The 25,746-nt window shown below is 43.2% G+C and overlaps 1 protein-coding gene across 1 annotated transcript; it reads right to left on the bottom strand.

Moving 5' to 3' along the window:
• Positions 1 to 511: 511 nt before the first annotated feature.
• LOC122013899 (endo-1,4-beta-xylanase 5-like) lies at positions 512 to 20,045 on the bottom strand. Its single transcript, XM_042570112.1, has 4 exons — positions 19,908 to 20,045; positions 2,060 to 2,282; positions 1,823 to 1,986; positions 512 to 1,747 (listed from the first exon to the last, which is right to left on the bottom strand). Exons 1-4 carry the CDS (start codon positions 20,043 to 20,045, stop codon positions 512 to 514), a joined length of 1,761 nt encoding a protein of 586 aa, XP_042426046.1.
• Between the last annotated feature and the right edge of the window lie 5,701 nt (positions 20,046 to 25,746).

Here is a 25,746-nt window from a genome sequence, read left to right on the forward strand (position 1 = left end):
ACATTGAGGACTCAGCTCAATCGAGATAACTCGGGATCTGATCAACCGAATGATCTGATCAACTAAATCACCTAGTTGAACTATATGATCATATTAGTCCTGATTATTAACTCCTTCTTAACTTTCATAAGTTAACTTTATTGATCTCGAGTCTAATTTTAGGGACCAACCTTATTTACAGTATCAGCCATTTGTGAAATTCAGTGTTTGGAGATTTGGAAACATGATAGGTATTTAATGAATTTTTTTAGAGAGAGATTTTGTGTTGCGGTTAGTGTTGGTTTTGATGATTGATGTGATGTGTGTTCTGAATGGTCGTATCTTTGAATAAGGTGCGGACTCTTGACAAAATTAAGGATGCTTGGGTATAAAATTAAAACAGTGGCTGGCCAGGCCAACCTCGAGCAACAATCAGGTATTATTTTAAGACCACTTTTGGATTTGACTATAGAAATCTCTTATTAAATGCGTCGAAGCTTATCGTTTGACCCGAATCTAGTCCCTGCCTGATTCAGTGAGTTCCTTGGATCCGAATCTTGAGTCTGATCCTGTGCGGAGAATCTGCGACTTTGAAACTCTGCACCGAAGAGGACTTTCCTGAAGATTGGCTGATGCTGATCTCGTAGTCTCCATGAAAGAGTCGAGCCCTGAAGGAACCATCAGCAGCCGTTTTGCCAACCACATCGCCGGACTTCCACTCGGCGATCAGCTTATCGACGACATCGCCGGCGGGAAGGTTTTTGAAGTTGTTGTCCGTCAAACACATTCTGTAGCACCCGTTGGGGTGCCATGCCGACCACATCACTATCCCTTTCACAGCAGGGTGCGAGTAGCCTTCCCTCAGCACGCCCTCCAAATCCCTCGCCCGCTCTGTGCCATTGTGGACGTCCACCTCGGTGAGCCAAATCGACCTGTTGGCCCTCGCCAGAGTGTCCAAAGCAGCTCTCATGTAGGCTAAATCCGGCTTGCCGAAGTGGCTCTCGAGCCCAATTGCAAGACCTGGATGATTCGTGTAGGCTTCGATCCTCTGCAACTTCTCGAGGTACTTCGCCGGAGTCACGGTCAAGTCACCAGGGTACTCCAGGGTGTTGTACTCGTTCAGGAACAGCAGTGCGTTTGGATCGACCTCCCGGACCTTCTGGTAAAAAATCGACGAAGCGTCCGCACCCAACTTGTCCTCGAAGAAGGAGCCATGCATGTTCTCGTTGACGACGTCCCAGGCGATGACCTGGCCTTTGTACCTCGACACTACAGAATTGAGTCTTCTCTGCGCGGCGTCGCGGAGTTGCTGCGCGGAGAGGGATTTGACCCAGCCCATCTGCGTCTGGGGGTCGTCCCAGAGCACGTTGTGGCCTCGGACGGCGATGCCGTGCTGCTTGGTGAACGCGAGCATGGCGTCCGCGGCGGAGTAGTCCTCTTTGCCGGGGGAGGTCTCCGTGGCGTACCACTTCATCTCGTTCTCGAAGGTGGTCACGGTGAAGCGGGAGGAGAACCAGTTCTGGTACGCGGGATTGTTGAGGATGGTGCTCGCAATGGCGCAACCGAAGGGGAAACCCGGCCGCACCTGCTGGATGGAAACTGACGCGCCGGGAACGGCCTTGCCCTCGCCGTCGACCACTCGGACCACGACGCTTTTCTTGCGGACCTTGTCGATGGCCTTCGCTTGGTGAGCTCTCCATTGGCGTTCAGTGAACGGCTGCAGAGAGACAGAGTCCACCCATATCTCCTCCCCACCTCTGTTCTCGCTCTGCAATCCAAAGCATGATCAGTTCGATGCATGATGCTCAGATGGATCCAAAAAAAAAAAAATGAAGAATCGGACCTCAAAGAAGATCTCAGCTGGTCCGGACGACTCGGGAGTCAGACCTCCCTTGAGCATCGTCCAGCATCCCGACTTTGCTTCCGTCTCTCCGGCATGGATGAAGCCGCTAGATGTCTTGAAGACGACCCTAACAGCAGCGTTCCCTCGGTCGACCTGAACCCAGGCTGGGACATCAAGAAGGAAGGAGCTTAGTCCGAGAAACACATGGGCATGCATATATCATCGCCATGAAAGTACCTGAGAAAGCATACAGCAAACCCTTTTGCAGGAACACCTTCTGCGATATGCTCTGTTGCGGCGAGGTTCTGCTTGTAGCGACCGAGAAACGGTTACCTGATTCAGATTTCCTCACTGCGACGCGGCTGCGGCCGAAGGGTTTCCAACGCTTCGTGCCATTGTTGAATTCTGGGTTGCGGATTATGCCGCCGCGGTACTGTGGCTTTGGGGGATCTGCCAAGCACTGAAAAAAATGGCAGAGAAAGAAATTGTGATGAACATGAATTGAAGATGATAAAGAAATTTCAACTACATGGACATACATGATCCCTATTCCAGAAGGAAGGACCCGATTACGAAGAGAAAAGATACACAATTTATCATCATGAAGAAGTTTATAGATGATCTTGGTAGGAAAACAAACTTGGGACGTCTTCAGAAACGTTGTTAATTGGCAACGAAATTAGGGTGTTTAGGTGTCCACGGAGTTAGTTTAGGGTATTATATATACACACATGCTGCGCGCCATTTTAATTCACGACTGCATCCAGACGCCCCAATTGCTAAACAGTATGTTTTTTCATTTTTTTTTATTATTTAACTCGGGGTAAACTAATAAGATTTTATCTTCAGTATAGTATTTAAGTTTAAAAAAAATTAAAAAATAAAAGTTTAGGGACTCATGGATGTAAGAGCATCCACATCAGTATCCTCATCTAAAATCTAAAATTTAGGATAAAAAAATTACTTTACCATATATTTATTTTTTTTATTATTTTTTCTCTTTCCTTCCTATTTTTTATTAGAGTTGTGATACTCATCTAGAATTTTCATCTAGAAAAATTCATCTAGATAGACACATAAATGATGGGACCCATCATTTCATTTTTTGTGGGCCCATCATTTATGTGTCTATCTAGATGAATTTTCTAGATGAAAATTCTAGATGAATATCATTTCTCTTTTTATTATTAGATGGAGGAAAGAGATAAAGGAGAGAGAAATTTTTTATTATTAGAGGAAGTGGAGAGAAATTTTTTATTATTAAAGGGAGGAGAGAGAAATAGTATTTTAATGTAAATTTAAAGAATTACTATTCATAAAATGTATATTTAGGAAATGAGTAGGGTATCTGATGTGGATGTTTTTTTAATGCAAAATGTAAAATTTAAGGTAAAAGTTTAGTTTAGAGTAATTGATGTGGATGCTTTAAGAGATTTGATTACAATATTTAGGATTTAGGATTTAAAGAATATTTTATTAAAAAAAAATAACATATCTAAATATTGAGGCGCCTCGAGTATATCGCGCATAGGCGCCAGACGATGTCTGTGACAATGTATTTTATATTTTTTTATTTTTAAAGCTCTTGATTATGTTAATAAGATTTTAACTTTATAGTTTAGGATTATGGTATAAAAAAAAAATCAAATATATATATATATATATATACACACTTGAGCGCCCCATGCACGACACTCATGGATGACCAAGTGCGTAGGGCACTCAAAAGTCACTCGGGCGTCTAGATGAGCATTCAATTGGGGCGCCCGAGTGGTTTTCCAACGCCCCGACCATTCAATCGGTCGTGCGCGTCGTCCACTGGCTGTCACTCAAGATAAAAAAAAAATCCTATATATATATATATCTTGAGCAACGCCCCATGCACGACGCTCATGGATGACTGAGTAGCACGAGGCACCAAGAAACCACTCGAGTGCTTAGATGAGCATTCAGTTTACCTGAGTGGTCCCCGACCACGTAGTCGCTCATGTACGTCACACAAGGGCTGCCCCTCAGGGTAAAAAAAAATCCTATATATATTGCAAAATAGCTTTGGAATATTAATTTCTATGCAATTGTTATAGAGTTAGTTAGACCAATCGATTCAAACATATTGATCAAGGGACCAATTGAGTACGTTAAGATAATTGGGAATATTGCCACGTTGAATTTAGTCATAATCGAACAAGTGATCAATCGTAAGAATGAGAAGTTAACTAGCCAAACAAACTAGATGAAACAAGTGAAGCATTCTTCTACAAGATTTTAATATTGTAGATTTTAGTCATTGCCTTATTTATTGCTTCCCTTCAAAATAACATACAAGAAATTCATGCCTTATTTGTTACATTCCTAAAAACTATGACAAAAACAATTAATCAAATATTCTATTTCATTAATCAAAATAAGCAAAACATGCTCTCTTCTATTTCTAATTATCTATTCCATTTCTCACAATGACCATAAACTAATGACATCATCCTAGCTATGTCCATTATCATTCTCACAGGTAATTATTTCTATTTTTGTTTTCCATTTTCATTCGATAAAAGAAACACGATGAGGGGTGCAAGCATGAGAGAAGTCAAGGATTTCACAAAGTATAAACGACAACAAAAGAAGGGGATAAAAAAGCTTCGGCTTGTATATGTTTCCCTCAACATCAAGAAACTCAACAGAAAAATCTCACTGAAATGAAGATGAACAATTCGGATGAGAAAAATAACAATTTTTTTTCATATCTGAAGTGAAAAAGAAGAAGACAAACCTCTATGCTTGCTGAATAATCATAAGGTTTGGAAGACACCAAATGCCCTACAAACATACACAAGGATCATAAATCTCATTCAAACTTCTCTGCAAATACAAACTTTCTTTAGATACCTCCAAACAGTAGTGCACTGCTCAGTAAGAAAACAAGTAGTTTGTCCATTGAAACCTTAATCCTCCCCACCAACTCTTTGCATGAGTGTCAAGAAAAGTATGACATATTTTTCTATTTATTATTTTAAGAGAAGGTGAGTATGGATGGTAATAAAGATACCTTAATTGTTAATGAAATGGTTTTTTTAAGAAACATCTTGAAAACTGCTGATTCTATCTTAAGTTGCATGAATTGCAAAAGGGTAGAGAAGGCTGTTTATGTTAATGTGGGGGTAATTACTTGATGTTACTAATGTATGAAGTTAATGCATCGATTACTATTGTAATTTGCTTGACTAATTAGAAAATTAAAGGATGGAAGTTGCTGATAGGTATATAATATATTTGGAAGAAAGTATATCTAATTACATAGGAGGAAAAGCTAAGTAATTAAGGATATTTCGTATTTTCATTCCTTATTTTTGAATAAAATATCAAACTTTTACAACTTTCTTTTTTTTCAAGAAAATGTCCAAACTAATATGTAGCAAATTTTTCAAGGGGTGGATTATATTTTGTTGTTTACTAAATTACACATCTCTCTTTTTCTAAATACCAAAAAAATACCCTTGAATAAATTTATTAAATAATATTTTCTTACTTTTTTTTAGTGAAGAGTAAAAGTAATTAATTGGACAAATACTTTAATAATAGGATTTAATAGGATGGCATCTACAAAATAAAAAAATATTTTCACATTAAAATAGAATAAAAATTACCATCAACGTGTCATTATTAAAAGATTATTAGGGTGCGTTTGGTTCGGTGTTATTCTTGATAACCTTGTTATCCATCCAAGGTTATCAACAAAAACCTTGTTTGGTTTAGGTATTCGATGATTCCCGAATAATGTTTCATGCCCGACACGTCAGCAAAAGGGTCATGCAGCCCGAAATCGAAAAACCTCAGAAAACTAAGGTTTTTCTTGATTTTGGGGTTAACGAATTTTTTTTACTAAAAATACCCTCCAATAAAAAAAAACATGAAAAAAGAGAAAAACATATTAAAAAAATATTTAAAAATGTAAAAAAAATAAAAAATTGTTTAAAATTTTTTTAAAATAAATAATTTTAAAAAAATGACAATTTTAATTTTTAAAAAATAAAAAATTTAAAATTTTTAAAAAATTTAAAAAATTTTAAAAATTTAAAATTTTTAAAATTTTAAAATTTTAAAAAAAAATTAAAAATAAAATAAATAAATAAAAATTAAAATTTAAAAAATGTAAAAAAATAAATAAATATAAATATAAATAATATAAAAACATTAAAAACATTAAAAAAATAAAAAAAACACATAAAAAAGTAAAAAAATATACAAGAAAAAGAAAAGTGAAAAAAACATAAAATAATAATAATAATAATAATAATAATAATAATAATATGTATAGTTGATTTTGTAACTGACGGTAATACGCTAAAATATTAAACTAAGGTTTTCATTAAAACCTTCAAATAAACAAGTTTTTGTTGCATTACCTACGTTGAACCTAACAACATTTGGTTATGTTTTATTCCCCATAACCTTGGTTATGTGATTACCTGATAATCACATAACAAAGGTTATACATGATAACTTGAACCAAACGCACCCTTAGAATGATTTTTTTCACTTAGGTTGCCTAACTCGTCATGCACGATTGTAGTGTGCGACTGTGTGAGTCATGACATTTGAAAGTGAGTCGGGGGTCTAGAATTGATCCGAACACCATAATTTCTCATTGTGTCACGGATGCCATTGTGTATGGGGCGACGCATAATGTAACAACTCTCTCTCTCTCTATATATATAGGAGAACACTAAAAATGCTAGCAATTTAGAACGAATTTTGTGACAAATTTAAAAAGAAAATGTCACAAGAAAAATTTGCGATGAATTCTGCGATGAAAACATGTAAATTCATTATAGAATTTACGACGAATTGTATTTTTATTGCCAAATTCATTGTAATTTTGCAATGAAAATTAAATTCATCACAAAATTACCAAACACAAATCTATGACAAAATTATATTTTCATCCCAAATTTGGCTACTAATCCAGTTTTCGTCGTTGCCACCATCATCACCAGAACGGGGAGGAATCCAAAGCTCAACTGAATATGTTGTTGGACACCCTGACTGTTTTGATGTGATCAACCAAGTTAGGTTCGGTCATGTTTGATTTTAATCCCTGTGTCTAAGTGTGTAGGAGCTTAGGAGCACAGGAAGTCGAGCGAAAGACACAGCTAACAAGAAAGAAGGCACGCGAGAGAGTCGCCGGGCTCGGTACGTCCGAGGGACAAGATGCTACGGAAGAGTACACCGGTGGACGAGAAGGACGTGTACGACGTTCAAGGGATGAGAAGCTGGAGCGGAAGCCTGCTCGAGGAAAAGGCCGAAATTTGGGTTCGGGTGAGTCCTGTTCCGGTGGTCGAAATTGTTGGTGCAATATCCCTCAGGTCAAGGGTGACCTGGTTAACCAAGTTGAGTCTTGGTTAGGGTTTAGATGTTTGACAATAAGACATCAATCGAAGAAGAGTCAAGTAGGTCAAGGTTGACCGGATACTTGACTGGGAAGTCCTAACTGGCATGTTAGGCAATGAGGAAGTCTAGTGAGTGAAACTAGGCGAAAATCCTGGTGAGTGAAGCCGGTGAAAGTCCTAGTGGTGAAGCTAGGCGAGGAAATCCTGGTGAGTGAAGCCGGTGAAAGTCCTAGTGAGTGAAGCTAGGCACCGGTGAGTGAAGCCGGTGAAAGTCCTAGTGAGTGAAGCTAGGCGAATGAAACCCTAGTGGGTGAAGCTAGGTGAAAGTCACGGTGAGTGAAGCCGGTGAAAGTCCTAGTGAGTGAAGCTAGGTGAAAGTCACGGTGAGTGAAGCCGGTGAAAGTCCTAGTGAGTGAAACTAGGCGGATGGAAAACCCTAGTGAGTGAAGCTAGGTGAAAGTCGTGAGTGAAGCCGGGCAGGAAGGAAATCCAGATGGATCGAGGATGATCGGACATCCGGTGTTGGGAAGTCAAGTAGGTCAAAGGGATTGTTGGATACTTGGCAAGAAGGAAATCCAGATGGATCGAGGATGATCGGACATCCGGTGTTGGGAGAATCAAGTAGGTCAAAGGATTGATGGATACTTGGCAAGGAAGGAAGTCCAGATGGGTCGAGGTTGACCGGACATCTAGTGGAAGTCCAAGTAGGTGAAGTGACCGGATACTTGGCACGACGAGTAAAAGTCCAAGTGGGTCAAAGGATTGACCGGACACTTGGGGAGTCCTAGGTCAAGGGTGACCGGATGCGAGGCATGATGTACCAACAGTCAAGGTTGACCGGATGTTGGTGAGGAGGTTGGGACTTGGTTTTGGGCAAAAACCAAGTCTTCGGATCGATCCGTGGATCGATCCGAGATGTGGATCGATCGGTGGATCGATCCATTCTTCTTCACAATCGATCCACGGATCGATCCGTGGATCGATCCAGGAATCGATCGATCGATCGATCGGGCGATCGTTCCAGGGATAGCCGGATCGATCCGTGGATCGATCGATCCCAGAGGCGCTCCGGATCGATCCGTGGATCGATCCAGCCTCCCGATCGATTCGGAACATTCGAATCGATCGGGATCCGACCGCGTCGGGTTTAAAGCCGCATGAGCGTGGTCTTCGCGAACTTTAACGACAACTTCTCGATTCTCGACTCCTCCACGGCCTCACAAAGCTCGGATCGCAGTTCTTGAAGGATCTTGGAAGCTCTCCAAGTCAAGAGGCGGATCAAGCCGAAGAGAAGCTAGGGTTAGGGTTTGTACTCATTGTAAAGCTTAAGCTTCTATTTCTTGTACTCCTTCCCTTTCTTCTTGTATTGAGTCTTGTAGGGCTTCTCCGCCCTTGGTAGTTACCACAAAGGAGGTTTTATTTAGTGGAGGGTGTGTGCGTTGGTGTGGATCCTTGGATTAGTCACCTCTTGTGAGGTGGATACCAAGTAAAATCCTAGTGTTAGCGTTTTATGTTTGTTTCTGTATTTTCCGCTGCACATCCAAGAAGAAACAAGCAACGCCAAGCAACGAAGCGCACCAAGCGAACGCGACGAGCTATTCACCCCCCCTCTAGCTACTTTTGGTCCTAACAAGTGGTATCAGAGCAAGGCCGCTCTTCACCGGAATCATCGCCGGAAGGGTCAAGCATATCAAGAAAAGCTAGAGGGTGAAGAAGTTGGAGCAAATTCTTCAAGTTCAAGATTTTATCAAGCTCAACTTCAAGATGCAATTCCAAGATGGACTTGGATTTGACACAAGGGTGGCTCCACCATACACATCCACAAGCTTCGATTCTTGGAAATCAAGAATCGAAACCTTTCTTATGATGGAGATAGAGCAATGGTTTGCTCTAATGGAAGGCTTCGAAGCTCCAACAAACTCCAAGGGCAAGCTTCTAAAGAAAAGCAGATGGAGCTCGGAGCAAATTCAAAGGGGCGAGGCAAATGACAAAGTGACCAAGCTTTTGGTCAACTTATTGCCTAGCCACATCTTGGCTCAAGTTGGAAAATTCGAAGATGCCAAGGAGCTTTGGAGCAAATTGGCCAAGCTTCATGAAGAGATCCCCTCCACTGTACGAGATCAAGAAGAATCCAGAGAGGGAGACTCTGTGGAGCAAGACCAAGAGGAGGATTCCGAGGTTGAGAGATGCTCAACCTCCGAAGAAGAGGAAATCCAAGAAGCTTCATCCTCAAGGGAATGCAACGAAGGGAACAAGGAGGGAGCATATTCCTTGTTTCATATTCAAGATGATGAAGCCTCCACCTCTAGGATTGAGGGGGAGCAATCCTTGGTGACACCGGATCAAGAAGAAGGAGAAGCCTCTACATCCGGGTCAAGAGAAGAAGAGGAGGAAGAAGCTTCTACCTCCACAAGTCAAGAAAAATCAAATGGAGGAGAATCAAGGTCCGATCAAGAGGAAGCTTCTACCTCCGGATCCAAAGAAAAAGATGCCACCCCTACAAGCAAAGGTATAAATGTTTCAATTAATAATAAAAATCATATTATATGCTTTGAATGTAGGGAACATGGGCACTACAAGAGCAAGTGCCCTAAATTAGCCAAGAAGAAGGGCCAAGTGGCACAAAAGGGCAAGGTGAAGCCCAAGGAGACCATCTCCAACACAAAGAAGAGCAAGGAGCATATCATATGTTTCTCTTGCAATCAAAAGGGGCATTACCGTAGTCAATGCCCCAAGGGGAAGAAGATGGTCAAGGCTCAAGGAGGCACTAATCAAGGGGGAGCCTCCAAGGTAAAGAAGAAGGTATCATTTATTGAGCCTACCCCTTTACGTTATGGTAAAAAGCATGCTAGGTCAAATTTATATCATTTCAATGCTATTTACCATGAACATAGGAAGCATGATAGCATTAAGGAAAAACATGTAGCTCTTCATGCTAAGACTACTACACCTAAGGTTAGGAATGTAGGTAGAAATCTAGGCAATAACTCTAAGGATTTTAGATACAAGCCTAGAAACCAAAATGCTCATGGACTTAATGAAAAACCAAATTCTAAGGATTTAATGATAGAAAATCAAGTCTTGAGATCAAGACTTGATAAAATGGAAAAGACCCTAAAAAGGATGGAAAATATCCTATTAGGGCAAAATGAGCATAGCCTAGGTCTAGGAGCACAAAGGTCATCCAACGGCCATAGAGGTTTGGGATACAAACCAAAGGCTAAGAAGGATGTGCCCTCTTACCATAGAGTTCCATATAGTTATGGAATAAACCCTAGGTCTAGAGGTCAAGTTAAGAATACTAGGGAAGTCATCCCTAAGAGTATTTTTGCAACCAAAGTGACTAAGACTTCTAAGAAGTCTAAGAAAGTCACTAACAAGGTCACAAGGGAGGCTATCCCTAGGGTTGACCTAGAAAATGTGACCAAGGCTTCTAAGAAGCCCAACAAGGTCACTAGGAAGGTATCTAGGGAAGTTATCCCTAGTGAGTACCTAGAGCATCCAAGGAGCACCAATAGGTGTTGGGTTCCTAGGAGCATTTTCTCTACCCCATAAATGGGTTAGAGAGTGTCAACTCCGATTAGAAGGGTAGTTAACCCAACTTTGAGGAAATTGACACTCAAGGAGCATTTTCAAGGTTTTTGTTAACCTTTGAAAATGAAATGGAACTATTATTTACTCCTTGAAAGAGTAAAATGTGCCTAGTGGTGAAAAGTTGATTTTAATCTTAAAAGGCACATATTGGGAAATTCATAAGAGCTACCAAGTTGGGATTTTGGTATGTTCTTAGGAAATTTAAGGCAATCCGGGCCTTAACTTTAAAGTGCTACTCTTGTGGAAAAATGAAATATGCCAACATTTGAGGAATATGCTTAATTTCAATTGGCATAAATTAATCAAGGGAATTAGAAATGCCAATTTAGGTTTTGGCGTTTTCTTGACGCACTTAAGGGCAATCTAGGTTTAAGTTGTAAGTTTAGCTAAGGTTTTAAGGATACTTAGATAGGTAATCTAGGTATATTTTATTTATGCTAAACCTTGCCATGATTGTTTGCTCATAATATGCCATGACATCATATTTTATCTTATGTGTATTTTGCATTCATGACTTATTATGAAAAATACAAGAATACCATGTCATGACATTCATACATCATGTAGTTATAGGATATTTTCTTTTGAAAATTATTTCTTTTGATGTATGTCATAACATTATCATGCATTAAGTTTAATTCCTTGTAATTAAGGACAAAAGGCATTTAACAACACTTATTAACAAGTGACATCCTAGGTGGGTGTCTAATATCTCCAAAATGCTTAGATAGATATGCATGATCCCTAGATTAGGGCAAAACCAAAATCTACATCTCACAAAGACCTATAAGATGACTTGTATGTGTTTTAGTGCACATTAGATACAAGTGAAATGTTAGGATGATGAACAAAACTCAAGATGTTGATTTAGTGCATTCTTTTGAGTTTTAGTTTCATCAAAACACATAGATATGTGTTTTCCCATCATTGGGAAAGCTAATGTACAAGTCATGTGCATTATGCCCAAGGAACATGGTGGGATATTGGTTTTGAAAAAGTTTTCAAAATGACTTTGGAAAACCTTGGTGAAGGCTATCTTTTGATAGTAATCACCATTGAATAGTTAGACACAAACTTGAAGAAAACACTAAAGTTTTTGCAAGTTTTCAAGTTTGTGTCAATCTTTGAAAAGATGATGTATTTTCATAGAAAACTATTTTTCCTTGATAATATATGCCTAAACAATGTCTACACGAAATTTCATAATTTTTGGATTTTGTAGAATTTTCTAGGGGTTTCAGTTGACTGAAATGGAATTTCAGCAACTATCGAGCTCGATCGATCCATGGATCGATTGGAGTGCTGAATCGATCCGTGGATCGATTGGAGAATCTAATGCGAAGAGCTCTGGATCGATCACCGATCGATCGGTATTCTGAATCGATCCGTGGATCGATTCGGAAAGTTCAATCGATTGGAACCCAACTCAATCGATCCAATTCTGATTTTGGGGAAAGCCTGATTTCAACACTTTGAACCTATTTTAGTCTAGGTAACCATTCCAAACCCTTAAAATACATTTGGATACATAAAAAGGGTGTTTTCGTGTTGAAAACAAGGATGGAATGGTAAAGGAAGGCTAAGTTGAAGTTTAGGTTGAGGTTTGTTTCAAATTTTGAACATTTGAACCTCAAAACTTCTAAATCTGGGTTTCCTAAAGGTTTAGGGATTCCAAGTCATTGTTGGTGCAATGACAGAAGTTTCCACCATGTCTTTAGGGGGAGGGACTCTTTAAAGACATGAAAATTATTTTTCATGAACCTTGGAAGGTGGTTAACCTTCTGCTGTGAACTTGCTCAAGGTTGAGCATTTAAACTTGAAATGGGGATAAATGGGGAGTGGATATCCTCATCATTTCAAGTGGGAACTCAAGATGTTAGAAAATGCTCAAGGTTGGGTATTTGTCTACATTGAGGAAGAAGTTAAGGTTAAATGAAGGGTATGGGACCTTCAATATTGAGTTGATCACAATGAGTAAAAGTGTGATCACGATGAGCAATTCTTCAGGGGGAGAGTCTTCAACAAATGGAGTTGTTGAAGTGTGCCCAAAATTGGAGCATAGGTTGATGTGTGTCCAAAGACGGGTTGATGTTTTTTTGTAGGGGGTTGATGTGTGCCAATAGGGGGAGAATGAAAGGAAGTAAGTTAGGTTTTCCTTACCTAGAGGGAGGAGTTTGCCCTCTTAGGGGGAGAATGGAAAGCTTAATTTATGGGTTCATTACCTAGTGGCATGAAGAAGGAGGCTATAGGATTAGCCTAACTTACATGTGGGATTGTAAGTGTTATTGTGGTATTGTCAAACATCAAAAAGGGGGAGATTGTTGGTGCAATATCTCTCAGGTCAAGGGTGACCTGGTTAACCAAGCTGAGTCTTGGTTAGGGTTTAGATGTTTGACAATAAGACATCAATCGAAGAAGAGTCAAGTAGGTCAAGGTTGACGGATACTTGATGAGGAGTCCTGGCATGTTAGGCGGAAGGAAGTCCTAGTGAGTGAAACTAGGCGAAGGAAATCCTGGTGAGTGAAGCCGGTGAAAGTCCTAGTGAGTGAAGCTAGGCGAAGGAAATCCTGGTGAGGAAGCGTGAAAGTCCTAGTGAGTGAAGCTAGGCGGAAGGAAATCCTGAGTGAAGCGGTGAAAGTCCTAGTGAGTGAAGCTAGGCGAATGAAACCCTAGTGAGTGAAGCTAGGTGAAAGTCCGGTGAGTGAAGCCGGTGAAAGTCCTAGTGAGTGAAGCTGGGTGAAAGTCCCGGTGAGTGAAGCGGTGAAAGTCCTAGTGAGTGAAACTAGGCGGATGGAAAACCCTAGTGAGTGAAGCTAGGTGAAAGTCCCGTGAGTGAAGCCGGGCAAGGAAGAAATCCGGATGGATCAAGGATGATCGGACATCCGGTGTTGGGAAGTCAAGTAGGTCAAAGGGATTGGATACTTGGCAAGGAAGGAAATCGAGATGGATCAAGGATGATCGGACATCCGGTGTTGGGAAGTCCAAGTAGGTCGAAGGATTAGTGGATACTTGGCAAGGAAGGAAGTCCAGATGGGTCAAGGTTGACCGAACATCTAGTGGAAGTCAAGTAGGTCAATGGAGTGACGGATACTTGGCACGACGAGTAAAAGTCAAGTGGGTCAAAGGATTGACCGGACACTGGTGGGGAGTCCTAGCAGGTCAAGGGAGTGACCGGGCATGATGTACCAACAGTCAAGGTTGACCGGATGTTGGTGAGGAGGTTTGAGACTTGGTTTTGGGCAAAATTGGATCGATCCGTGGATCGATCCGAGGATGGATCGATCGGTGGATCGATCCAGTTCTTCTGCGTCGAACCACGGATCGATCCGTGGATCGATCGAGAGGTCCCGATCGATCGGCCGATCGATCGGGACGATGCTTCGCGCGATAAGCGCCGGATCGATCCGTGGATCGATCCAGCGTGTTGAGTGCCCGGATCGATCCGTGGATCGATCCAGCCTCCCGATCGATTCGGAACATTCGAATCGATCGGGATCCGACCGTCGGGGTTAAAGCCGCAGGCGAGCGTGGTCTTCGGCAGAACTTTAACGACAACTTCTCGATTCTCGCCAGCTCCTCCACAGCACTCACAAAGCTCGGATCGCCAGTTCTTGAAGGATCTTGGAAGCTCTCCAAGTCAAGAGGCGGATCAAAGCCAAGAAGAGAAGCTAGGGTTAGGGTTTGTACTCATTGTAAAGCTTGTAAGCTTCTATTTCTTGTACTCCTTCCCTTTCTTCTTGTATTGAGTCTTGTAGGGCTTCTCCGCCCTTGGTAGTTACCACAAAGGAGGTTTTATTTAGTGGAGGGTGTGTGCGTTGGTGTGGATCCTTGGATTAGTCACCTCTTGTGAGGTGGATACCAAGTAAAATCCTAGTGTTAGCGTTTTATGTTTGTTTCTGTATTTTCCGCTGCACATCCAAGAAGAAACAAGCAACGCCAAGCAACGAAGCGCACCAAGCGAACGCGACGAGCTATTCACCCCCCCCTCTAGCTACTTTTGGTCATAACAGAAATCACCGAGGAGATCGCAGCAGCAAAGGAGCGAAATGGAGCTGCAAATGCTGCTGGAGGTACCTTCAAAGGATGTTGAAGGCGCCTTCCATGGATGCAAGGCGCCTTCGATGAACAGTGCGAAGACACCTTCCAAGGCTATGGAAGGCGCTTTCGACTAGGCAATTTGGCCGTTGGCGGAAAGGATAAAGTTTTATCCTTTAGCTTCGCTGGAGGTGCCTTCCAACCCTTTGGAAGGAGCTTTCAACCTTCGGATGAGATTTTCCAGGGGCTATAAAAAGACCCCTGAACCTAGGAAATTAGTAATAACTGCTGTAATCAATTTTCTAGTCTTTCCTGAGCTTTTCATAGATTGTAAGAGGCTTCTCCGCCTACACGAAAGAAATATTTCTAGTGGAGCTTTGCAACTGCTTTGGATTAACAACCACCTACGTTGTAATCAAGTCAAATCTGTTTACCTCTTTTATTTCTAAATAGCTGTTTATTTCAGTTTATTATAATTGTAATATTGCTACTGATCTTAGTTGGAAACAGAGAAAGGTTTTGTTTCTTTTTAACAGACACCGTACCCTCTCATCGGTCCCGTTGTGCCAACAAGTGGTATCAGAGCCCAACCGCCTTAGAAGAACTAACCACCGACTGAAGCATCAAGATCAAGATGATGATTGGTGCAAGCATTCACCCACCAAGACGATGGTACGTGCTCTTTCACCCAAGCATTCTTTTCAGTTCATTAAAGCACTTTTGAAAGATTTAGTAAAATTGGAAAAAGAGAACAATGATTTTAAAGAACAATTAAATAATTTAAAGGATGAAAATGATAACTTGAAAATACAAATCGACATTTTGAAAAAAGGTGCATGCTCAGAATTAAATAACTTTAAAAAAAATTAAAACTTAGAATTAATGGCAGATTAATTTGGTATATTAGACATCACCAAGGCCAAATTAAAATTTTTTTAAAAAATTATATTCCTACTAAATTTTTTATTAACCCAGTAGGAAGGAACCTACTTTGGGTTCCAAAGTCTTATTTAGATTAAACATTTTTTTATTTAAGGCTGCCAGAAAAATTAAATATTTAAATTTTTTAAAAGTTTTTGTCTAGAAGTGGTTGATGATCCAATAACCAAGAAGGCCTAGTGCCTCACCACAGCTTGGAAGTTGATTATTAAATTGAATATTTAATTGGCAAACTGATAGACTTGTGAAATTAATTAAGATAATGTTTTCAATGTTTGTCAATTATTGAAAAAATTCATAACTTAGAAATTGTTTAAAATTTATTTTACTTGTTTTACTTCCTAACACTTAATTTCAAAAAATTTTCTTATTTTTACTCTCTTTTAATATGATCAATGGGGGAGGAATAAATACAAGTTTAGGAGGAGTAGGGGGAGTTAAGGATTTTATCAAAATTCTGAATTTTTGCTAACTCTATTTTATAAATTTGAATTTTGATAAATCAGTTTATTTCATACTTAGTGTTGCAATTTCTTTATTGCAAACTTTATACTTAAGATGTTTTATTCTTTTATTACTACTTGTTTGGTTTTTACCCTAACTTAATCTTGGGTTGATGCACATCAAAAAGGGGGAGATTGTTGGACCCCCATGGTTGTTTTGATATGATCAACCAAGTTAGGTTAGGTCCTCTTTGGTTTTGATCCCTGTGTCTAAGTGTGCAGAAGCTTAGGAGCACAGGAAGTCGAGCGGAAGACGCATCTAATGAGAAAGACGACACGGGAGAGAGCCGACGGGCTCGATGCGTCCGAGGGACAAGATGTTGCGGAAGAGTACACCGGTGGATAAGAAGGATGTGCACGTCGTTCAAGGGATGAGAAGCTGGAGCGGAAGCCTGCTCGAGGAAAAGGCCGAAATTGGGTTCGGGTGATCCCTATTCCGGTGGTCGAAATCACCCAGGAGATCACAACAGCAAAGGAGCGAAATGGAGCTGCAAGTGCTGGTAGAGGCACCTTAAAGGATGCCGAAGGCGCCTCCACGCCTTCTGTGGAAGGCGCCTTCCATGGATGGAAGGCACCTTCGATGAACAGTGCGAAGACGCTTTCCAAGGCTATGGAAGGCGCCTTCGACCAGGCAATTTGACCATTAGTGGAAAGAATAAAGTTTTATCCTTTAGCCTCGCTGGAGGCGCCTTCCAACCCTTTGGAAGGCGCCTTCAGCCTTCGGATGAGTTTCTAGGGGCTATAAAAAGACCCCTGGACCTAGGAAATTAGTAACAACTGTTGTAATCAATTTCCTAGTCTTTCCTGAGCTTTTTAAAGATTGTAAGAGGCTTCTCCGCCTACACGAAGGAGATATTTCTAGTGGAGTTTTGCAACCGCTTTGGATTAACAACCATCTAGGTTGTAACCAAGTCAAATCTGTTTGCCTCTTTTATTTCTAAATAGTTGTTTATTTCAGTTTATTATAATTATGATATTGCTACTGATCTTAATTGGAAACAGAGAAAGATTTTGTTTCTTTTTAACAGATGTTGCGCCCTCTCGCCGGCCCCGCTATGCCAACATATGTCACATTATGAAGTCTTGTTGTCAGTGTAATTCACTAATTTCTTGATCCCTTTGCAACATTTGTTTATCTCTTTGCAACATTTGTTGATCCCTTTACGTCATTTCTGGATCCCTTTACAATATTATCCCTTTTAAATGAGTAGCCTCTTTAGTCAAGCTACTTATCTGGGTCCTTATTATTAGTTGGGTGGAAGATGTACTAACAACTCTATGGCTTCTGTTCAAGGAACTCATTCCCAATATCTTTCTCCCTTTGGCTCCCCCACTCGCCTCTAGCTATAAACTCATTTTATTGCCAACAGAGTGCTCAGATCCCTTAGTATCATCACTAGTTTATATATGATCACCTCTGTGCTAACTCTAGCTCATCATATTTATCATATATTGTCATTAGAAAAATAGAAACATATATAATCTTGATTAGATATAATAAAAACACATATAATATAAAGAGATACCATGTAGAATCTAAGTTATAAATTAAAATCAAATAAAAATTAGAAAACCCTTTATTACTTTAGCTCTAGTTCCACTCCAAGTTTTATCTCTTTTTTTTTTTTTGTGTGTGTAGATGTACGATGAAAATATCTATGCATGTAGACTCCTTCCCTATTTCCTTGTTCTGAACAAAATACTATTAGAAATAATGAAATAAATTAAAAAATTTGTAAGAAAATTAAAAAATTATCAATATGCTTATATGTTCATCTATATTAATAGAGCCTCCAACATATGTAGCAGAAGAGTCTCCAGAATTATAAGTTTGAATTGTTCTACTCGACTCCTTTGTTTGCTCTCATCAGTTGCCCAGACATTGGAGATCATGGCCGGTGTTCATCGGTTATGAAGGATGACTTTTTTCCCTTAGTCATAGCATGATTCAGTTTATGTTGGATGTGATCATTATATTTTTTTAAAATATTTTTTTTATCTCCATCTCTTCACTCGGGTCCCAATTGAATGCCTGTTGAAATGGAAAAAAAAATAATCAATTATATATTCAGTGTAATTTTATATAAAAATTAAAGAGGATATACCTTAAACTCGTTCCACCAAAACTCTTTGATAGATACTAAAATATTTGTATATATTATTGAAGGATCTCTCCAATAGTTATTCATAATTCAATTAATATCGTGAAGAATTCTTAAACTTTTAGAACTTTAATTAAAGAAAATGTTCAAACTAATCTAGCAAATTTTTCAACGGGTGCATTATATTTTGTTGTTTACTAGATTACACATCTCTCATTTTTAAATACCCAAAAAATACCCTTCAGTACATTTATTAAATAATATTTTCATTCTTGTTTTTTAGTGAAGAGTAAAAGTAATTAATTGGGCAAATATTTTAATGATAGGATTTAATAGAATGACATCTACAAAATAAAAAATATTTTCACATTAAAATAGAATAAAAATGACCATCAACGTTGATACGGCGCGTAATAGGGAGTGGGGGACCAGGAGGAAAGAATCAAGGCTATGTCGTGGCCATAAGTCAAGGTGACTTGGCAGTCAATAGTCAAGATGGAATGACAGACAAAGGCAAGCATATGTGCCAGTCAGAGTGCGGTAGACCTGTCGATCAAGCGGGCAAAGTAGTTAGGGGGCAAAGGGCAACGACAGGCGGAACACAGGGTGTAGGTCGGGATCGGCAGAGCTGTTCAAAGACAGCTCGATCTGCAGGCCTGCGTTCGAAGGCCCTGAGCATAAGTTACACGGTACAGGTCGGGATTGGTAGAGCTGTTCAGAGACAGCTCGATCTACAGGCCTGCATTCGAAGGCCCGGAGCATAAGTCACACGGTGCAGGTCGGGATCGGCAGAGCTGTTCAAAGACAGCTCGATCTACAGGCCTGCGTTCGAAGGCCCGGAGCATAAGTCACACGGTACAGGTCGGGATCGGAAGAGCTGTTCAGATCTCGAGCTCGTTCGGCTCAGCATAAGTCACAGTGCAGTCGGGATCGGAAGAGGCGCTCGATCTGAACTGTGTTTGAAGGCCTGGAGCAAAGGTGACACGTGCAGTCGGGATCAGCAGAGATGCTCGACAAACATCTGCTGCGTTCAAGGCTGAGCATAAGTCACATGGTGCGTGTCGGGATCGCAGAGCTGTTCAAAGATCGATCTCATGTGGCGTCAAGGCGCATAAGTCACAGTGCAGTCGTCGGATCGGCTGAGCTGCTCGATCTCTGAACTGCGTTCAAGGCCCGGAGTATAAGTCACACGGTGCAGTCGTGATCGGCAGAGCTGTTCAAAGACAGCTCGATCTCTGGCCTGCGTTTGAAGGCCTAAGTCACCGCGGTACAGTCGGGATCGGCAGAGCTGCTCAGAGATGCCTGCGTTCGAAGGCCCGGAGCATAAGTCACACGGTACAGATCGGGATCGGCAGAGCTGTTCAGAGACAGCTCGATCTACAGGCCTGCGTTCGAAGGCCCGGAGCATAAGTCACACGGTACAGGTTGGAATCGGCAGAGCTATTTAGAGACAACTCGACTACAGGCTGCGCTTAAAAGCTGGGGAGTAGGTCTGACAGGAGGATGTGAGGGGGTAATCATCACATACCAGGGGACATACGCACAGGCGGAGGTTCCTAAACGAGAAGATGCCTTTATAACCAATAGAAACCAGACAGGTGTCTTTCACTACATGACAAAGCCCCTGCGCAAAGGCGGAAGTTCCTAAACGAGAAGATGCCTTCATAACCAATAGTAACCAGACAGGTGTCTTTCACTACATGACAAAGCCCCTGCGCAAAGGCGGAGGTTCCTAAACGAGAAGATGCCTCCCTAACCAATAGTAGTCGGACAGGTGTCCTTCACTACATGACAAAGCTCAGCGTCTAACATTTTCTGAGATGCTTGCAGGTTCTAGAAGCCCTAGCTGGCGCATAAAAAGGGAAGGATTCCTCGTACGCGGGTACGCTCTCTCGTCACTTTTTTCCACAACTTTTCACTTTCAGTCGTTTTTTCTTTCCTCTCTGCGTTTTCTGGGGAAAAAGTATCTGACTTGAGCGTCGGAGGGCCTGACCCGGGGACTTTTTCCTTGGGTTTTGGTCTCTAACGTGAGGAGGGGGGATCGTCTTAGTGTGTGCAGGAGACTGTAGCATCGTCAGCCGCCCGTGGGAGCCGGATCATCCACGACTTTCCGTCAACAGCCAGGCCGCCGTGACCAGCCTTCGTCCGACTCAGCTGTCGGACAAGATCAAATTTGGCGCCGTCTGTGGGAAACACAGGAGCCTAATCCGAAGCGTGAAGATGGAGGACTCTGGTCAAAGTTCCAGTCGAAGGATTAATGTTACCATGACCGCTGGGGAGTACGAGCTCTTCAAGGAGGTCAAAAAGCGAGTCGCCTCTGAGAAGCAGGGAACAGTTTCACGACCTCGCCTAGCACCTGAAACGTCCAAAGAGCCAGCTCCCGTCTCCGACAGGGGCTTGAAAAGGAAGCAGCCAGAAGAACTTCCTCGTACTTCATTCCGAGAGCCTCGCCGCAACTATCATCAACCAGGGCCTCGCGAGCGCGAGCATAGTCCGAAGAAAGAAGATCCGCAGGTGTCGGCGGTGGAAAGATCTCTACATCCGCCTCGGGATTCAAGAAAGGGAAAAGCTATCATCTCTGCCAAAGATCTACCCGAAGACCCGGATGACAAGGTACCCTTCTCGGTTCAGATATTGAGGGAAAATTTACCGAGGGGGTATCGCGCTCCAAATATAGGAGAATACGATGGAAGCAAGGATCCAGAAGAGCATTTGCGAAAATTCAAAAACGCGGCCATGTTGTATCAATATAGTGATGCTGTCAAATGCCGAGTATTTCTGCATACCTTGTCGGGCTTGGCGCAGAGGGTCCGACCGAGCCCTTGAGAAGCTATATCAATCGGTTCAGCCAGGTGGCCAATGACGTCCCTTCTGCCACCTCGGAAATACTGATGAACGCCTTCTCTCACAGATTGCTGAAAGGGGAATTCTTCAGGGACCTTATCAAAAACCCTGCCCGAAATTTTGATGATATGGTGGAGAAATCTTCCTGCTACATCAAAGTGGAGGAGGCTCAGGCGGCTAGGAGGAAGGCCGAAAAGATAGTGGCTCTTGACAACCGGCCTGAAAGGAGGGCACCACAGCCAGCTCAGCCTCTTCAACGCGTTCAACCCAGGCCTGTCCTGCAGCCCACCCAAGGAGTCAGACCAGCTCCTCGAGTTGCTGCCATACACGCGCCCAGACCTGGACCAAGAGGAGCACCATATTGCACATATCATCGGTCCAAGACGCATGATATCAGTAATTGCTTCCAATTCGCCCGTGATTCTAGGCGAGCTGCCGAGAAAGGCTTGCCTCCCCCGGAGTTGACGCCCCAAATACAGAGAATGGAAGAAGAGCGGGCCGCGGCCGGACGCGCTCGGCCCGACCTGGCAGGCCCTTCTAATCAGGCTGGTCCCGTGGGGGATCAAAGAGATGCCGGGGAGATGGAAAACAGGGGCAACACTGTTGTACGAGAGATCGGCATAATTTCGGGAGGGCCCACTGATGGGGTCTCCGGCCGAGCCCGTAAGTCACATGGTCGGTGGTTATATGTGGGGGTTGTTGGGTGCAGCCACGAGCAGGCGTCTGGCCCTGTTATCAGCTTTGGGCCACAAGATTTGGAGGGTCTGGAATTACCCCACGACGACGCTCTCATTATCAAGGCCGTTATCACTAACAGCCGAGTGGCTCGGGTATTCGTAGATACCGGGAGTTCGGTTAATATTTTATGCAGAGCTGCATTCGAGGAGATGCAGATCGATGCCGCTGAGCTTCAGCCCGTAACCACTTCTCTATATGGGTTTACGGGCAACGAGGTCAAGCCAATGGGTCAGATTAAGCTGGCCATATCCATGAGCACTGAACCACTGGTGCGCACTAGGAGGAGCACCTTTATAGTGGTGGACTCTCCTTCTTCCTACAATGTCATCCTGGGAAGGCTAGCTTTGCACGAGTTCAGGGCTGCCGTTTCTACCTTTCATCAGAAGATTAAGTTCCCGATCGGTGAGCGGATCGGGAAAGTCAGGGGAGAGCAGAAGGTATCCCGTAGCTGCTACATCGACATGGTTCGGGTAGAGGCGTGCAAGAGCCGAAGGATCCACGATGGTGGTCTGCACGCTATTCAAGAAGAACCTTTACCTGTTGCAGAGGAGCCTATCTCTTGGGAAGAAGTCATTATAAGAAAAATTACCTCAGAAAGGAGACAAAACAAAAGGAAAGATGAAACCCGGGGAAAAGGGGGGATCTCGGCGGGGTCTTAGGGGAAGTTGGAAGGAAGATTGGGGTGCCATTGGGAAGGTCCGGCTAAGGGGACAGGAGGCTTAAGAAAGAAAAAGCGAGATTTCCAGCCTTTATTGGAAGAAGGTAGGTCATCAAAAAATTTATATCCTGGTTTGGCCTGAACATTGAACACCCCCGGCTCAGCCCGCCTGAAAGAGTAGAAATGATGGAATAGCTGAGCGGTCAAGGGAATTTGATAAATGCGGCACAAGATGACGATGCCGTAGGCGGCTCGGAAGACATTGGGGGCAAACTGAGAGATGTCAATACCGCAATATTGACTCAACTCGGAGAGAAAAGGATGTAAAGGAAAGCGAAGACCGCCTAAGATTTGATCCCTAAAGACAGTGACAAAGCCTTCGGGAGGAGAAGAGGGATGTTCATCTGGCGAAGGGAGACGAAACTCATATGCGGAATCTAGCCCCAAGTTGGATTGAAGTGAAGACAGGTCATGATGGTCTAAATCGGAGATGTAGCATGAATACCAGAAGATTTCCTTACCATCCATGATTATGAGGAGTAAGCAAGTGAAGGGGTCGGAGACGAGAGGGGTCACAGGTCGGGCGCAACCAGGAAGACGAAAAGTTGCGCTACCAGAAACGGCCACGAGCGAAAGGAAGAGGATAGCGAAGCGTCAAAGTGAAAACGGCGGGCTGCCTTTAGGGTTTATAAAGCCCATTCATTCCTAGGAAATATCGAAAGTCGAGCCAAGTATCTTTTTGGGTAATACGCCCCAGCGCCGTCTGATATAAGGTAGGGGCAGAAGGGTATAAAAAAGGGTCAAAAAGCTGGCGTCAAGGGGTGCAGGCAGTAAAAGCGTCGGACAGGTGTCGTCGCGAGAAGAAGTGCACTTAGGGTTGACATGGCAAGGAAATCATGAAGATGGGACGTGGCATAGAAAAGCGGCATTCTTCATGAAAGGGCCGAGACTAAGCGAGAAGTTTCATAAAGCTGCAGAATCCAGACAATTTATAAGGGGAAGTAGATGCAGGTCAGCAGGAGCGATTTGCCGGTCAGAAACTGGCAAGCAGGCTGGTGTGGGTGTTCTCCGCTCGTACCATCTAACCAAGTTTACCACAAAAGATGCGGGGGCGTCGCAGCTCAAGTGTCAAGTAAGGTTTATGTAGCTCTCGCTTTATTCTTAACCTTATACCGTACATAACGTGAACACAAGGAGAAGGCGGATGGCGCAAGTTGGCCGAAGGTCAGCGATAGTGACCCGGTCGGCATAGGCAAGACCGACGAAACTAGGAAGATTAGTCTACCTATTATTATACCTCCTCCATCTGGGGCCAAGCCAATGCCATCGCCACCTGTCTCGGACCGGAGTATCATTACTGGTCTCAGACCAGCACCATCGCCACCGGTCTCGAACCGGAGTATCATTACTGGTCTCGGACCAGCGCCATCGCCACCGGTCTCGGACCGGAGTATCATTACTGGTCTCGGACCAGCGCCATCGCCACGGTCATCGCCACCGGACCGAGTATCATCGGTCTCGGACCGCCATCGCCACCGCCTCGGACCGAGTATCGCCATCGGTCTCGGACCCATCGCCGCATCGCCACCGGCCCGGACCGAGTATCACATCGGTCTCGACCGCCATCGCCACCCTCGGACCGAGTATCATCGGTCTCGCATCAGCCATCACCACCGTCTCGGACGGAGTATCACACCGGTCTTAGACCAGCACATCGCCACCGGTCTCGGACCGATATCCCACTCGCCATGAGTTATAAGTGAGCTCTATTCTCACGACCTCAGGTCGGCTCCCATGCGAGAATCGGTGAGCCTGTGCCACGCCCAACGACCTTCGGTCGGTTGTCCGAACTCTCGCCTCGGCGATTTATAAGTGAGCTAAGTTCTCACGCCCAACGACCTTCAGGTCGGCTCCCATGCGAATCAAAAGTGAGCCTCATGCCCAACGACCTTTAGGTCGGTTGTCCCTCGCCTCAGCAGGTTATAAGTGAGCCTGTTCTCACGCCCAGCGACCTTTTAGGTCGGCCCCATGCGAGAATCAAAGAGTGCCCACGCCCAACGACCTTTAGGTCGGTTCTCCCATACGCGAGAATTAAAAGTGAGCTCTGTTCTCACGCCCAACGACCTTTCAGGTCGGCTCCCATGCGAGAATCAAAAGTGAGCCCTGTGCCCACGCCCAACGACCTTTTAGGTCGGTTGTCCCAGACTCTCGCCTCAGTGCGAGTTATAAGTGAGCTCTGTTCTCACGCCCAACGACCTTTCAGGTCGGCTCCCATGCGAGAATCAAAAGTGAGCCCTGTGCCCACGCCCAACGACCTTTTAGGTCGGTTGTCCCAGACTCTCGCCTCAGTGCGAGTTATAAGTGAGCCTGCTCACGCCCAACGACCTTCCGGTCGGCTCCCATGCGAGAATCAAAAGTGAGCCCCTGCCCACGCCCAACGACCTTTAGGTGGGTTGTGACTCTCGCCCAAGGCGAGTTATAAGTGAGCTCTGCTCACGCCCAACGACCTTCGTGTGCGGCCCCATGCGAATCAAAGTGAGCCCTGCCCACGCCTCCACCTTTTAGGTCGGTTGTCCCAGACTCTCGCCTCAGTGCGAGTTATAAGTGAGCTCTGTTCTCACGCCTAACGACCTTTCAGGTCGACTCCCATGCGAGAATCAAAGGTGAGCCCTACGCCCACGCCTAACGACCTTTTAGACTGACACGCCTCACATCGAGCAGAGCATCTTCAAATAATCTGGTCAACTTCATCTAATCCTATTTTAGCTCCTATATGCAAATTACAAATATGCGAGGTGCTGAATACGGAAGGTCATCTGCCATAGTGCATCAATATTAACTGCGAAATCAGGTTTTGCCCGTTCACTATAGTTTTAATTTCTAAGTATTGTATTGGTCTGATTATTTATAGGTCGTAGAAATGAGTTATGATGCAATTCTTATTTCATACATATTGGCCAGTTTTCTAAAAATGCTTGCCAGATGAAAATTGGTCAGGATAGACTATTCAGGGAGATGGAAAATAGACAAGTACAACCGCATAGTTCGATAAGTAGGTGGTACAGCTGAGGCCACAAGAAGAAATGTCCCGTGGGCCAAGAGCCCCTAAGACCACTAAAGCTCAATA

Source organism: Zingiber officinale, chromosome 8B (assembly GCF_018446385.1).
Source record: "Zingiber officinale cultivar Zhangliang chromosome 8B, Zo_v1.1, whole genome shotgun sequence".
NCBI classification, from domain to species: Eukaryota; Viridiplantae; Streptophyta; class Magnoliopsida; order Zingiberales; family Zingiberaceae; genus Zingiber; species Zingiber officinale.

Coding starts and splice junctions, on each gene's coding strand:
- LOC122013899 (XM_042570112.1), bottom strand. CDS start 20,045: ATGAAGGCATCTTCTCGTTTAGGAACTTCCGCCTTTGCGCAGGGGCTT. Junction 1,987..2,059: donor TTTGCTGTATGCTTTCTCAG/GTACTTTCATGG, acceptor TTGATGTCCCAG/CCTGGGTTCAGGTCGACCGA. Junction 1,748..1,822: donor CAGCTGAGATCTTCTTTGAG/GTCCGATTCTTC, acceptor TTTGGATTGCAG/AGCGAGAACAGAGGTGGGGA.